At 44.3% G+C, this 13314-nt stretch overlaps 1 protein-coding gene and 1 long non-coding RNA gene across 2 annotated transcripts in view; one reads left to right on the forward strand and one right to left on the reverse strand.

Moving 5' to 3' along the window:
• LIMK2 (LIM domain kinase 2) overlaps nucleotides 1-9502 on the reverse strand; it is a 59377-nt gene extending 49875 nt beyond the window's left edge. The window contains exon 1 of the mRNA XM_032311051.1: nucleotides 9305-9502. Within this exon, the coding sequence (XP_032166942.1) occupies nucleotides 9305-9320 (16 nt within the window). The 5' untranslated portion in view covers nucleotides 9321-9502. The remainder of the gene's footprint in view (nucleotides 1-9304) is intronic.
• LOC116572223 lies at nucleotides 8724-12658 on the forward strand. The gene is made up of 3 exons (XR_004278170.1): nucleotides 8724-8874; nucleotides 10566-10690; nucleotides 12528-12658. It is a non-coding gene; the product is annotated as an uncharacterized LOC116572223 (long non-coding RNA).
• Nucleotides 12659-13314: the final 656 nt, after the last annotated feature.

The raw sequence follows: 13314 nt of genomic DNA on the forward strand, positions 1-13314 counted from the left end.
CTGAGTGAGCCAGCTAAGACTGTGCTGTAGACAGGGAAAAGAAGTGAAAGACCTGAACCCAGGCTGTGGTGAAGGACAGGGAAGGACTGGAGAGACATTTGGAAGGTGGAACCAGGTGGGTATGAGAGAAGGGAGTAGTATAATATTAAAGGAATGAATGGCCCTCTACAACGTGGCTCCAAAGAACCTTTATTTCTCACATCTGTTACAAAGGGATGCTCTAACCACATCTTTTTTTTTTTTTTTAATTTTATTTATTTATGTGACAGAAAGAGAGATCACAAGTAGGCAGAGAGGCAGGCAAAGAGAGAAGGGGAAGCAGGCTCCCTGCTGAGCAGAGAGCCTGATGCGGGCCTCGATAACAGGACCCTGAGACCATGACCTGAACCCAAGGCAGAGGCCACCACCCAGGCACCCCACTAATCACATCTTGATCTATTTTCTGTTTCTGCTACACACATTCATGTTCTTGCATACTAACATTCACATCTCAAGCTATTGGGTACTTTACTTTACTGTCTCTTTCCTTAATCAAACTTCTATCCTTCTTTGATGGTCCCCCAGAGGGGGACTTTTTTCACTTTGTCTATACCTGCTTTATATCGTTTGTTTTGTGATTATAGTTCATTATGTTTCATTATGTTTCATTCCCTCCCTCTCTCTGTTCTCCATCCCCACTCCTAGATCTAAGGGACAAAGGCTGCATTTTGACCATCTTCAAATCTCCTGAGCCTAACATAAAACCTGATGCAGAACAGACACTCCTTTGTGTGGCAAATCCAACCGAAAAGCTGGACCAACTGCCAACTCTAAAGGTAATTTCCAAAGATAAACTTCAATAGTCAGAGGAATGATTCCATTGAATAAGGATTCGGGCTCTCAGGATAATTACCTATGGGTAAAGTCACAGGTAGATGCACAGGCCTCAGTTTTTCTGTTGAGCATTCACACTGTTTTTCAGTTACGTACCTGAGCAAGAGGGGCACCTGGGTGGCTCAGGGGGTTTAAGCCTCTGCCTTCGGCTCAGGTCATGATCTCAGGGTCCTGGAATCGAGTACCGCATCAGGCTCTCTGCTCAGCAGGGAGTCTGCTTCCCCCTCTCTGCCTGCCTCTCTGCCTACTTGTGATCTCTGTCTGTCAAGTAAATAAATAAAATCTTAAACAAAAAAAACGTACCTGAGCAAGAATATTCACCCAAAGCCTTCAGCTTCTCAAGCCCAGATACTCTTTAAAAGAAAACTCTTGGCTTCTTCAACTCTCTACAGCCCTGAAAGTTGATGATCTTAACTCTCTTACAACTTCTTTTTGTTTGTTTTTTTTTTTTTTTAAGTAGGCTCTACACCCAACATGGGGCTCAAACTCACAACTCTAAGATCAAGACCTGCATCCTCCCCCAACTGAGCCAGTCAGGTACCCCAACCCTTTTACGACCTTTATTCTAAGGAATGCAAGAGAAATATAATAATACAAAGTCTTGGAGATTACTATGAGGCCCAGTGAAAGACCAATCCAGAGTCCAGTCTGCCTGGAAAATATTTCATCTAGGAAAATACCTCATTGCACCAGGACCTTCACCCTCTACTTCTACAATATTTACTTCTCATATCAACCATGCCTACTGATTGTCAGAGGCCAGAAAAGGAGTTTGACAAATTAAATGTCCCCAGCAGCCTCAAAACAATAAGGGGCCCTTATTAGGAGTTTAATAATCAGAAAATGATTCCACAGTTTTTATTGCAATTTGTTGCTTTTAAGAAGTTATATGTATACAATGCAGAGAGGGTAAGAATTACAATAAATGGCTCATTACTAAAGTTCTCACCTTCAGGATCTTTTGAGTCCTGGCATAAAATATATTTAGTTAAAAACTACATACAGGGCGCCTGGGTGGCTCAGTGGGTTAAAGCCGCTGCCTTCGGCTCAGGTCATGGTCTCAGGGTCCTGGGATCGAGTCCCACATCGGGCTCTCTGCTCAGCAGGGAGCCTGCTTCCCCCCCACCTCTCTCTCTCTGCCTGCCTCTCCATCTACTTGTGATCTCTCTCTGTCAAATAAATAAATAAAATCTTAAAAAAAAAAAACTACATCCATATATTCAGCTTATACACACTTCTCTCTCCTGCCTTAATAATTGGTGATGTGGCCCTCAAATAATTTCTGAATCCACTGGGGCAGGCAGTAGGATGACAGGAAGGTAAGGCTAGAAGGGCCCTTAAAAATCATCTACTCTAGTCCAGTCTATTTTTCTGGGGAAAAAAAAAATGGATTTGAAGAAGGAAATTTGATTTGCCTAACCATCAGAAAGCTGGTCCAGGAGGGGCTCAAATCCAAGTTCTGAAACTACCAGACCAGTTGCATTTTTATTATCGTATGCAGCCTCAGACAAGTTAGGAGTTGCTTAAGACTACACAGTTATTCAGTGGAAGGGCTCAGCCTGGTACCCCAGCTCAGTGCCAGCGCATTTCTCACAAGACACTAACGTTCACCTTAATCTTGGTCTAAGAAATGGGTTTCTGCAAACTAGCCCTTTTCAGACTTCAAAGTGGTGAGAAAATTCCAGGTACTGAAAGCTCATGAGACCATAAAGCCTAGCCTGAACCAACATGCACAGACCCAATCCTTTCATTTGAGAAAAATCTTTGATGCTTCTCATGTTCCACTAGACAATGAGAACCAGGAACAAAACCCAGCCAGTTCAGTGCAGCACAAAACAACTTTTATGGTAACTGCTGTGCTCCCTGGGAACTGGCATGTCAGGTGTATAAATCCCACTTGTCCCAGGATAAAGCAGGAAGCAGAGGGGGCAGGGCAGCAAATGGTAGGGATCAACCAAAAGGGAAAAGATCACACCTTAATGAAGTGAGTACCGACAAGACTTATAGTACGATTAACATTCCTCTAGATACTCTTTATATCCCAAAGGTTTTCCTCCTCACTAGCTTACCAACTATTACCAAGTGTCTATGGAAAAAAAGATTAGATGATTTTTTTTTATTAACATATAGTGTATTATTAGTCCCAGGGGTACAGGTCTGTGAATCGCCAGGTTTACACACTTCACAGCACTCACCATAGCACAAACCTTCCCCAATGTCCATAACCCCACCACTCACTTCCTACCCCCCCACCCCTCAACCCCCAGCAAGGATTAGATGATTTTTAAAGGAGCTTCTGGACTTCTCCAAACCTTATATTTCTCCTTCATAAGAGGAGGGATCAAATTATTCCTTCTAGCTCTGAGGTGGTGACACCAAACTGGGGGACTCTCATTTTTTGGCTTAACACACACACACACACACACACACACGTGTACACACACAGACAAGACACAAACACAGACATCTCAGAAGGTTTCATTCTTGCTGTTGTTTCCATCTGCCTTTTATTTTATTTTATTTTTTTAAAGATTTTATTCATTTATTTGACAGTCAGAGATCACAAGTAGGCAGAGGCAGGCAGAGAAAGAGAGAGGAGGAAGCAGGCTCCCTGCTGAGCAGAGAGCCCGATGCGGAACTCGATCCCAGGACCCTGAGATCATGACCCGAGCCGAAGGCAGCGGCTTAACCCACTGAGCCACCCAGGCGCCCCTGCCTTTTATTTTATTAGGAAAACTTTGTAAGGGTCAAGAAGAAGAGCAGGAGCTAGACCTAGGTTTGAAACCTGGTTCTGTGTCCTTGGGAAAATTATTAAACCTCTCTGAACTTGTCCCTTAATCTTTAAAAAGAGGATAACCACCTACCTTACAGGATTACCAAGAAGATGAAGAGAAATAACTTAATGGTTGTGAAAATACCTCCTGCGGTGCCTGGCACTTAGTTGGCAACTGAAAGCTTTTCTTTTTTTCCTTCATGTATATCTAGAGAGTTGGCTAGGGAAAGGTCTTAGGTCTTAGGTCTTTCCTAAGATCTGCAGGAAATGTTTTCAAAACAAATTCAACAAACATTTTCTACGTGCCCGTGTGCAAGACAAAGACTAGGTCATGAACTTCTGGGGCCCTTGGTGAGTAGTCATGGAGTGTAAGAGACAAGGATGTGTACAGAAATAACACATGTCAGAGAGGGACAAACTAGGTGCTGAGAGCAGCGCAAACTTGGTAGAGTAATAAGACACTTGGTAGAGAAACAAATGAGACAGATGGTTCCTGTGGCTTTCTAGCGCTCAGGTTCTCCCTTCCAACCATAAGTTTCCTTAACTGTGAATGAATAGGCATTTTCTTATCTGGGGGAAGGCATTTTCTTATCAGAGAACTGGTTAACCAATTAATATGTTCCCAAACAGCAGTTCACTACCCATTGTCAATGATATGGTGAAAACACCAACTACTTTCGAGTCCTTATAACTGGACAATGGTGTCCTAAGCATATGCGAGCATGAATTAATAGAATATAAAGATCTGTAAGATGAAGACTCATACTGAAGGACTATTACTATTCCCATTTTATGAAGATGAAGCTGAAAAGCTCAACTAACAAGTGTTAGAGCTGGGTTTAGACCCAGGTCTGCTAACTCCAAAGTCTATATGTTTAACTATATTTTAGATTTTCTTTCCTAGAATAAAGAAATTATAGGCAGAAAGACTTGACGATAAAATGCCAAGGTAGATGCTCAAGGAATACTCTAATAAAACTAGGCGATGGTTTCATGTTCTAGCTCCTGCTGGGTATATATTAATAGGTCAAAAGAGTCTAATTCTTGTTACTATATAAACAAAGGTTAAGAATGAGAAGGTTGACAGGCTTGTAAAAGAATCCTAGAGCTCCAGGTCCTCTCACTGAAACGCCAAAGTGATACAGCACCCCTTCCTAATATGCCCCTGAACCCTAGCCCTTTCCAGGTTTGCACTGACCAAAAGCCAGCTCTGCAATGGTAATAAGCTCAGCCTCCAGAAGACATGGAAAACCTAACAGAGCCCTCTGAGCATGATGGGTTTCTTTTTAGCTTTAAAACTTTGTGGGCGCCTGGGTGGCTCAGTGGGTTAAGCCGCTGCCTTCGGCTCAGGTCATGATCTCAGGGTCCTGGGATCGAGTCCCGCATCGGGCTCTCTGCTCAGCAGGGAGCCTGCTTCCTCCTCTCTCTCTCTGCCTGCCTCTCTGCCTACTGTGATCTCTCTATGTCAAATAAATAAATAAAATCTTTAAAAAAAAAAAAAAAAAAAAAAAAAAAACTTTGTGGTCCTCTTGGACTCTATGTTGCTCCCTCCATCCCATATCCATGGTATCCAAATCACCCTGTCCTGCCCAGCATGAGGTAATTCCTATGGTCTGTGCCTTCTTTTTTTTCTTTTTTAATTTTTAATTTTTTATAAACATATAATATATTTTTATCCCCAGGGGTACAGGTCTGTGAATCACCAGGTTTACACGCTTCACAGCACTCACCAAAGCACATACCCTCCCCAATGTCCATAACCCCACCCCCCTTCTCCCAACCCCCCTCCTCCCAGCAACCCTCAGTTTGTTTTATGAGATTAAGAGTCACTTATGGTTTGTCTCCCTCCCAATGCCATCTTGTTCCATTTATTCTTCTCCTACCCGCTTAAGCCCCCATGTTGCATCACCACTTCCTCGTATCAGGGAGATCATATGATAGTTGTCTTTCTCCGCTTGACTTATTTTGCTAAGCATGATACGCTCTAGTTCCACCCACGTTGCCCCAAATGGCAAGATTTCATTTCTTTTGATGGCTGCATAGTATTCCATTGTGTGTATATACCACATCTTCTTTATCCATTCATCTGTTGATGGACATCTAGGTTCTTTCCATAGTTTGGCTATTGTGGACATTACTGCTATAAACATTCAGATTGGTCTGTGCCTTCTTCCTCATTCCTGTCACTAACACCTAAGCTCAGGGCTCACTGTACCCACCTCCAGATTAATGCCTTCCTCAGCCTTGTCCAATCCATCATGCCCACCAATGTCAGATATATAGTCTAAAAATAAAATACATCATGACTCTCCCACCCTCTAAACCTATGGTCTCTACAAATTCCGCAAGTCTAGCATTAAACTCTGCACAGTCTGGCTTTACCTATCCTCTCAGCTTTATCTTTCACTTCCTATAATTTCCCCATTTGTGCATTCTGTGCTCTACCACACATATCAATTCATTCTCCCTTGTGAAAACCTTGAAACTTGCCCAGCTATGCATCCTACTTCCAGTTTCTTCCCTACCAGGATATCATACCCCACTCCACCCTCCACACCACTTTTAATCTACCTAAAACTTCACAAATTTTACCTCAAATTTTGGTCAGCATTTCCTGACCAGATCTGGTAGCCACCCTGGATATCTTGCTTTTCTTCAAACATGCCAAGCACATTCCTGGCTCAGGGCCATGCCTCATTCTCTTTTATTCCCTCTGCCTAAAACGTTCCTCCCACAGAGATCCAAATAGCTCACTCCCTTGCTTCATTTCTCACTTAGATGTCATTAACCAGGGAGTCTTCCCTGACCTCCCACTATCCCTATGACTTTATCCTACTTTCTTTCTCTTTGGAGCTTTTATCACTGATGTTTAATATTCATATATTTACATATTGTCTATCTCTCCCACCAGAACATACTCTCCATTAAGAAAGGGATTTGGTCTGTTTAGTTTCTTGCTGGTTCCACCAGGGCCTAGAAATGCTTGGCATATAGTAAGAATTCAATATATATTTGTTGGGATAGATATATGAATAGAATTCTCCCCTACCTTTGAAATTCTATAATGTTATCACATATAGGCTTTCTTTCTTTCTTTCTTTCTTTAAGATATTTAATTTGACAGAGAGAGAGATAGTGAAAGGGACAAACCACACATTATTCATTTCCACAAATATTTATTACGGACTTTTTATGTGCCAGGCTCTTTACCTCAAGCAGCTAGAGTATCAGAAAGAGCACTGGAGGAGAAATCCTAGGTTAGCCCTGTCTCTACCATTAATTGAGTGACCCTTGACAGATCCATTTTTCTCCCTGGGTTTCTTCACATGTAAAACAAGGACAGTTAAATTATCTCAAGTCTCTCCTGGCTCTAGCATCTGTTAAAATTTATAAAGGTAAAACATGGCCCTGATCAATGCCTTAGACATCACAGGTACTCAGTAAATATTTGGTTTCTTTGTTGTTGATTCTCCTGTTACAGAGGAATCTGAGTATTCTTGGAACAGTTTAGACAGAACAAGTAAAAGTTTAAGCCCCACTTCCTTCTCTGACTCCACGGGACAACCTCATTCTGGTGTTTGTGATAATAAAGGATTCTGGTGTTTGTGAGAGGACAAAGCACTGAATTTGAAGTTGGAAAATATGAACTCTGACCACTGCCATTTATTTGGCTACAGAACCTTGAGCAAGTCATTTCTGAGCCTGAGTCTCCCCACACATTAAAAAAAAAAAAGTCATATTGGCCTACTCTCAACTCCTCAAAGGCACCTTTTTATGCTGTTACATCTACTTGGAATGTTCTCTGCCCCCTTTTTTTTTTTTTAAGATTTTATTTATTTTTTTGACAGAGAGAGATCACAAGTAGGCAGAGAGGCAGGCAGAGAGAGAGAGAGGAGGAAGCAGACTCCCTGCTGAGCAGAGAGCCCAATGCGGGACTCGATCCCAGGACCCTGAGATCATGACCTGAGCCGAAGGCAGCAGCTTAACCCACTGAGCCACCCAGGCGCCCTCTCTGCCCTTTCTTTGTTGGACTACTTTCTACTTATCCTCAAGGACCAGCGTAAATTTGCTTTATTCACTCTCCAATCCCTTACTCTTACAACATTTACCTCCATTGTTTATCTCAATTATTATAGCATTTATTTCCATTGTTACCTCAATTATTTACTATCTGTTTCTAGAACTGTAACCATCACAAAGGCAAGGACTGTGTCCATTATACTACTTTATAGTAGTATATATAGTCCATTATAGCCCATTATTCTACTCAGCACTTGGTTAAGTGCATGGCACAGAAGTGTCCAACAAATATTTTTATGGACAAATGTCTAAATTAATGCACCTAGACACTTTAATACCTCTAGAAAGCTTTTGGTTCACTCAGAGCATCTAATAAACACTATCACCCTCTAGAATCTTTTACAAGTTTCTGTGAATCAGGGTTCAAAACGGGGAATGTACACAGAGGTTAGAGAAGTCACTGGAAATCATGTGAGCTGAAGAACTCTGGAAGCTAAAAAAAATCAGAGAAAGGGACAGGGGATATTTATACCCCAACCCTCTTGCTCCAGAATCCTATTATCAAGAATGAGAAGAAAAATCCCATGCTTCCATGGTGAGGAAGTGACCCACTGGTGGCCTGGTCCTTGTATTCAGGATGGAGGAAGTGACTGTCCACAAGCTGAAAGCCAGGAAGTGGGGGCAGATATCCAAGGCAGCCTCCCTCCTCCACCATTCCCTCCTGCGACCTCTAGAAATCTTCTGGACGCTGACCCTGGTCGACCTAGAGGCTAGGCCACCCACACAGGTGGCTGGGAAACATAGCCAACAGAAAGTCCTGGTGTAGGGAGGACAGGGCAGAAGGGCAGGAAGCTGTAGGGTGGTGTGTGAGGTGACTGGGAAGGGACTGCAGGCCTGGCTAACCTAACTCTAAAGCGACCATTCACCTCTGGACAACTCTTCCTTCCAAGAGTGGTTTGGCCACATTTTTCTCTTGTCTCAGAGAGGCCAAAGGAGGACCCAGTTCCCATGGAGGCCCCAGAACCCCACGGAATAATGCTTCAAACTCTCTAACCTCTAATCCGTTTCTTAAACGCCAAGGGAGCCCACGCTCCAGGTTGTGGCAAAGGACCAGGGGTCACAGGCACCAAGATATCCGCGAGAAGCCTTGGATCCGGTCAGAGAAGTCATACTATCCTCCATTTTCCACAGAAAACGCAGAAACCAGGGTAACTCTCTATCCTCTTATAACTGCCCCGAACCCTGAAGATCCCGCCCTCCCCATATTCCACATATCCCTCACGCCAAGGGAACCCAGACCCCCAGCTTTCTTAGAGTTTTAATTTGAGGGCTTGTGGTCACCACAAGAAAAGCTGGCCCCCTGACAGAGCCAGCATCTTTTCCTTCAGAGACCTCAACTCTCAGAGAGCCTCCCAACCCCCCTGCTCCTTGGAGCCTTCTGTCTCCGGTCCTCCAATTCTCGAAGCCCCACAACCTCTTCGCGGAGTGTTATGCTCATTCCCCCCAATTCTACTAAGGAGCGGGAACCCACGGGAGTCCACTCAGCCCGAAACCCCCGAGGCTGCCAGCTCCCTTCAGGCGTCTTGGGCCCGGGCTTCCGAGATAACGGCGGGACAGGACGGGGAGGCCCTTCCTTACCCGCCTGCGCGGCCATGGTCCCGGGACGCGGAAATGGGGAAGTGGCGGGGACCGCAGCCGCTCCTCTCCGATCCCGCAGCCAGCCGCTTCAGGCGCCGGAGGAACTCAGCCCCGGGCGCAAGCGGGATGCATTGCCTACGGCGCCCGGGGAGGACCAAACCGCACCTGGCACCGGGGTCCGCCCGCCGACACCCCGCCCCGCCCCACCCCGCCCCGCCCCCGGGGCCAGGCCCCGCCCCCTGGCTCGGGCTCTGTGGGGACCCTGACGCCTCCTACTGCGACCGGCGCGGAGCTGGTAAAGGTGGTTGTCAAAGGCCCTGAGCTGGCTCCTCAGGAGAGTTCTCAGGAGAGTCCTCAGGACTCCCTGGAGGTCTCATCAGAGAACCTTTAGTCCATTTTACAGATGCGGGCAGCCTAGGACCTGAGGGAACAAGTTTAACTGTCTTGAAATGGCTCAGCTCATTAGAAGCAAAAGTGAGATAGGAACCCAGGTCTCCTAACTCCCAGGCAAAAGCTCTTTCCAGTAGAGTGTTTGGGATCAAAAATATGTATGAAGGGATGCCTGACTGGCTGAGTCAGTAGAGCATGTGACTCTTGATCTCAAGATTGTAAATTTGAAACCCCACGTTGGGTGTAGAGATGGCTTAAAAATAAAAAACTAAAAAAAGTGAATATGGAGAAGATACCCCACAAAACTTAGGAGTCTGAGGGTGGACTTTTCTTAGAAGCTTCCAGCTCAGAGAAGACACTTATCTGCGCCACTATGAGTAAACTGGCACCCAGTAGACAATCTCTAGGTCAAAGATGGAACGAAGGTGGTGCAACCAGCATTCCAGGGGCAGATCCTTCTTGAAGCCAAATAGGTATACAAATGAATCCAGCACAACAGATCTTCCAGTTTTTCAAGGTAAGTCAAAACTCCAGGTATTTAGGTGAATTTTCCCACTTTTTAAATGTTAGTAACATTTGGAAATTTTTTAAGCCATGTAGACAAAAGGAAACACTTGTGGAGTGGATTTGCCCTGCTGGCTCCTCTTTGTGGAGGAGAGAGCAGTGGAAAAGGAGTTAGAACAGAAGACTGGTTCCTGGCAGCTGTTAGCTGAGGGATCTTGAGAACCACTTCCCTTCATTGGGCTTAGTAAGGAACTGAGGTCTTGCACGTGACAAAGGATGGACTACATCAGCTGGACCTGCAGTCCCTCCCATCTAATTCTCTGGTACTGGATGTTTGGCAGCTGTCATTTCCTCTAATTGGATTTAGGTCATGGGAAAAGTGTCCAAATGACCAGGAAGAGGCAGGGATGGGGCTCAAGGAAATGGATCATGTCCTACCAAGGACAAAGTTCAATCCTGCTGTATCTGATTCCAGCACTTGAGTAAGCAAAGGTGAGCACCATTCTCTTTCTTGCTGCCCTCTACAATCCAAACTGGATGCAGGTCAGTTGGTTCTCCTCTGGGTGTGGCAGGTGGCTCCTGAAGTCCAGAGTGTGGAGAAAGTGCTGAGGGGGAGAAAGTGCTGAGGAGGGGATGTGCCTGCCTTCCTTTAATTCCTGGGAACCTCCAGTGGTTGGTTTTTAGTTTGAGGAAATCTCTGATTATAACAGCCACAGGATTGTGTGTTGAATTAAAGTGACAGGGTTCCAGGGGACCCTGACAAGCCACCTGTGGCTAGCATAAAGAAAGCAGGGATTCTATTTATCCTATACGTGCAAAGAAGTCATGCTGTGTTGCCAGGCTCACGGGCACTGACAGCCTTGAAACCAAGACCCCTGTTTGCCCCCTTTCCTCTGCCCCATAGCAATAGAGTCAGGTCTGTCTCTACTCCTTCCTAACTCTCTCATTCCACTTCCTTCCCACCTCCAGCCTCCAGGTGTTCCCTAACAGTGAGTGCAGGGATAACCAACTCCCCCTAGTTCCCTCCAAGTAAGTTTAGGTATTTTTTGAGAAACACAAATTGAAATATAAAGAAAGAAAGAATCTATAGAAATGGTACAACCAAGAGATAGCATTCCAATATAGATCCAAAGAATAGTCCCAAATCACTTGTGAACTTGAGGGGAACTTCTGGAGGACAGAAAAGCCCTGTGTAGGGAGAAGATGGGGTTTTCTAGTGCTCAAGTCACCTGTTCAGGTTGATTACCTGACCATAGTTTGGTCAGTCCCTGAGGCCAGAGCCTGCTGACTGATTCACAGTCAACTCTTTGGACCTATAGAAATGAGAACCTGGACACTGAAAACCACCTTAAGGTTCAGACTGCGCCTCTCAAAAACCTTCAATAGCTCCTTGTTGCCAACAAAATAAAGGCCATGAGTGAACTACATCTCACTTTGCAGCCTTCTCTCCCTACTGTCTTCACTCCAGAACTCTTTTTCCTGAATACATTCTGCCCTTGTACCACTCTGCCAATCCTATAACCCCTCCATGTTCTCTGTAATTTTATTGCCCTATTCTACCCAGAAATGCACTCGTCTCTAAATGCTTAACACATTATTTTCAATTATGTCATTTTACAAACCCTGTAAATTAATAAAAATCCACACTGATAGCCCCATTAGCCACAAGGGGCTATGTAAATTAAAATGAAATAGAACTGAAAATTAAGTTCCTCAGTCCACTGTCCATGTTTCATGTGCTTGCTATGTATGCCTAGTGGTTACTGTGTTGGACAATGCAGATAGAGAACATCTCCATCATGGCAGAAAATTCTGTTGGACAGTGCTGTTTTTAGACAATGATCAGGACGGGCTGTTAACATCACAAAGAAGGACTACCAGGCATTATGTGCCTCCTGAAATGATGCAACAAGAAGTATACACTACCGGGCGCCTGGGTGGCTCAGTGGGTTAGGCCGCTGCCTTCGGCTCAGGTCATGATCTCAGGGTCCTGGGATCGAGTCCCGCGTCGGGCTCTCTGCTCAGCAGGGAGCCTGCTTCCTCCTCTCTCTCTCTCTCTGCCTGCCTCTCTGCCTATTTGTGATCTCTCTCTGTCAAATAAATAAATAAAATCTTTAAAAAAAAAAAAAAAAAAGAAGTATACACTACCATTTATGACATAGTTGTACGAAAAAACAAGCCTGAAACTGGTCAAACTTCTGGATCTAACAACCAATTTATAGGAAATATAAAAGGAGGAGGAGCTTCTTAACACCACAGTGATACATGTAGCAAAACACTGAAGCTGTGGGAAAAATCAACAGGACAAATGAACTGGTTTCTTTAACAGATAAACTGCAAGAAAAAAGAAAAGAGGGAACGTATGGCTGTAAGAGAGACTGAAGAGAAATCTGATACCAGGGTATGGCTCTGATTTGGATCTCAGTGCAAGCAAACTGAACAAAAATGTTGAGACAGGGGTGCCTGGGTGGCTCAGTGGGTTAAAGCCTCTGCCTTCGGCTCAGGTCATGATCCCAGGGTCCTGGGATTGAGCCCCGCATCGGGCTCTCTGCTCAGCAGGGAGCCTGCTTCCCCCTCTCTCTCTGCCTGCCTCTCTGCCTACTTATGATCTCTGTCAAGTAAATAAATAAAATCTTAAAAAAAAAAAAAGTTGAGACAACTAGGAAGACTTGAGCAATGATTAGATATATGATGACATTTAGGAATTATTGTTAATTTTTTTAAGGTACATTAAATAGTATTTTGGTTATGTTTTTAAAAAATCCTTACCACTGAGATGCATACTTAAAATACTTAATGAAAAAATAAAATATCTAATAGATGGCATAGGACTAGGATTCCCTTCAAAATAGTCCAGGCAGGAGAGAGGAAGCATTGTGAGGGTGGTGATGAAACAGGATTGGACACAAGTTGATGATTATTGGGGTTGGGTCATTGGTACATAGAGGCTTAACTGTCCTGTTCTACTTCAGTGTAGGTTTTGTTTTCCATTCCTTATTGGGCTTAGAAGTTCTTGGAAATCCCTCACCTTCGCATTTCCTACCAAATCTTGGTGCTACTCAACTTGCTAACTCTTAGGTCAAAGTGGAAGAGAAGGAGAAAAGAGACCTTTTCAG

This window comes from Mustela erminea, chromosome 13 (assembly GCF_009829155.1).
Source record: "Mustela erminea isolate mMusErm1 chromosome 13, mMusErm1.Pri, whole genome shotgun sequence".
NCBI lineage: Eukaryota > Metazoa > Chordata > Mammalia > Carnivora > Mustelidae > Mustela > Mustela erminea.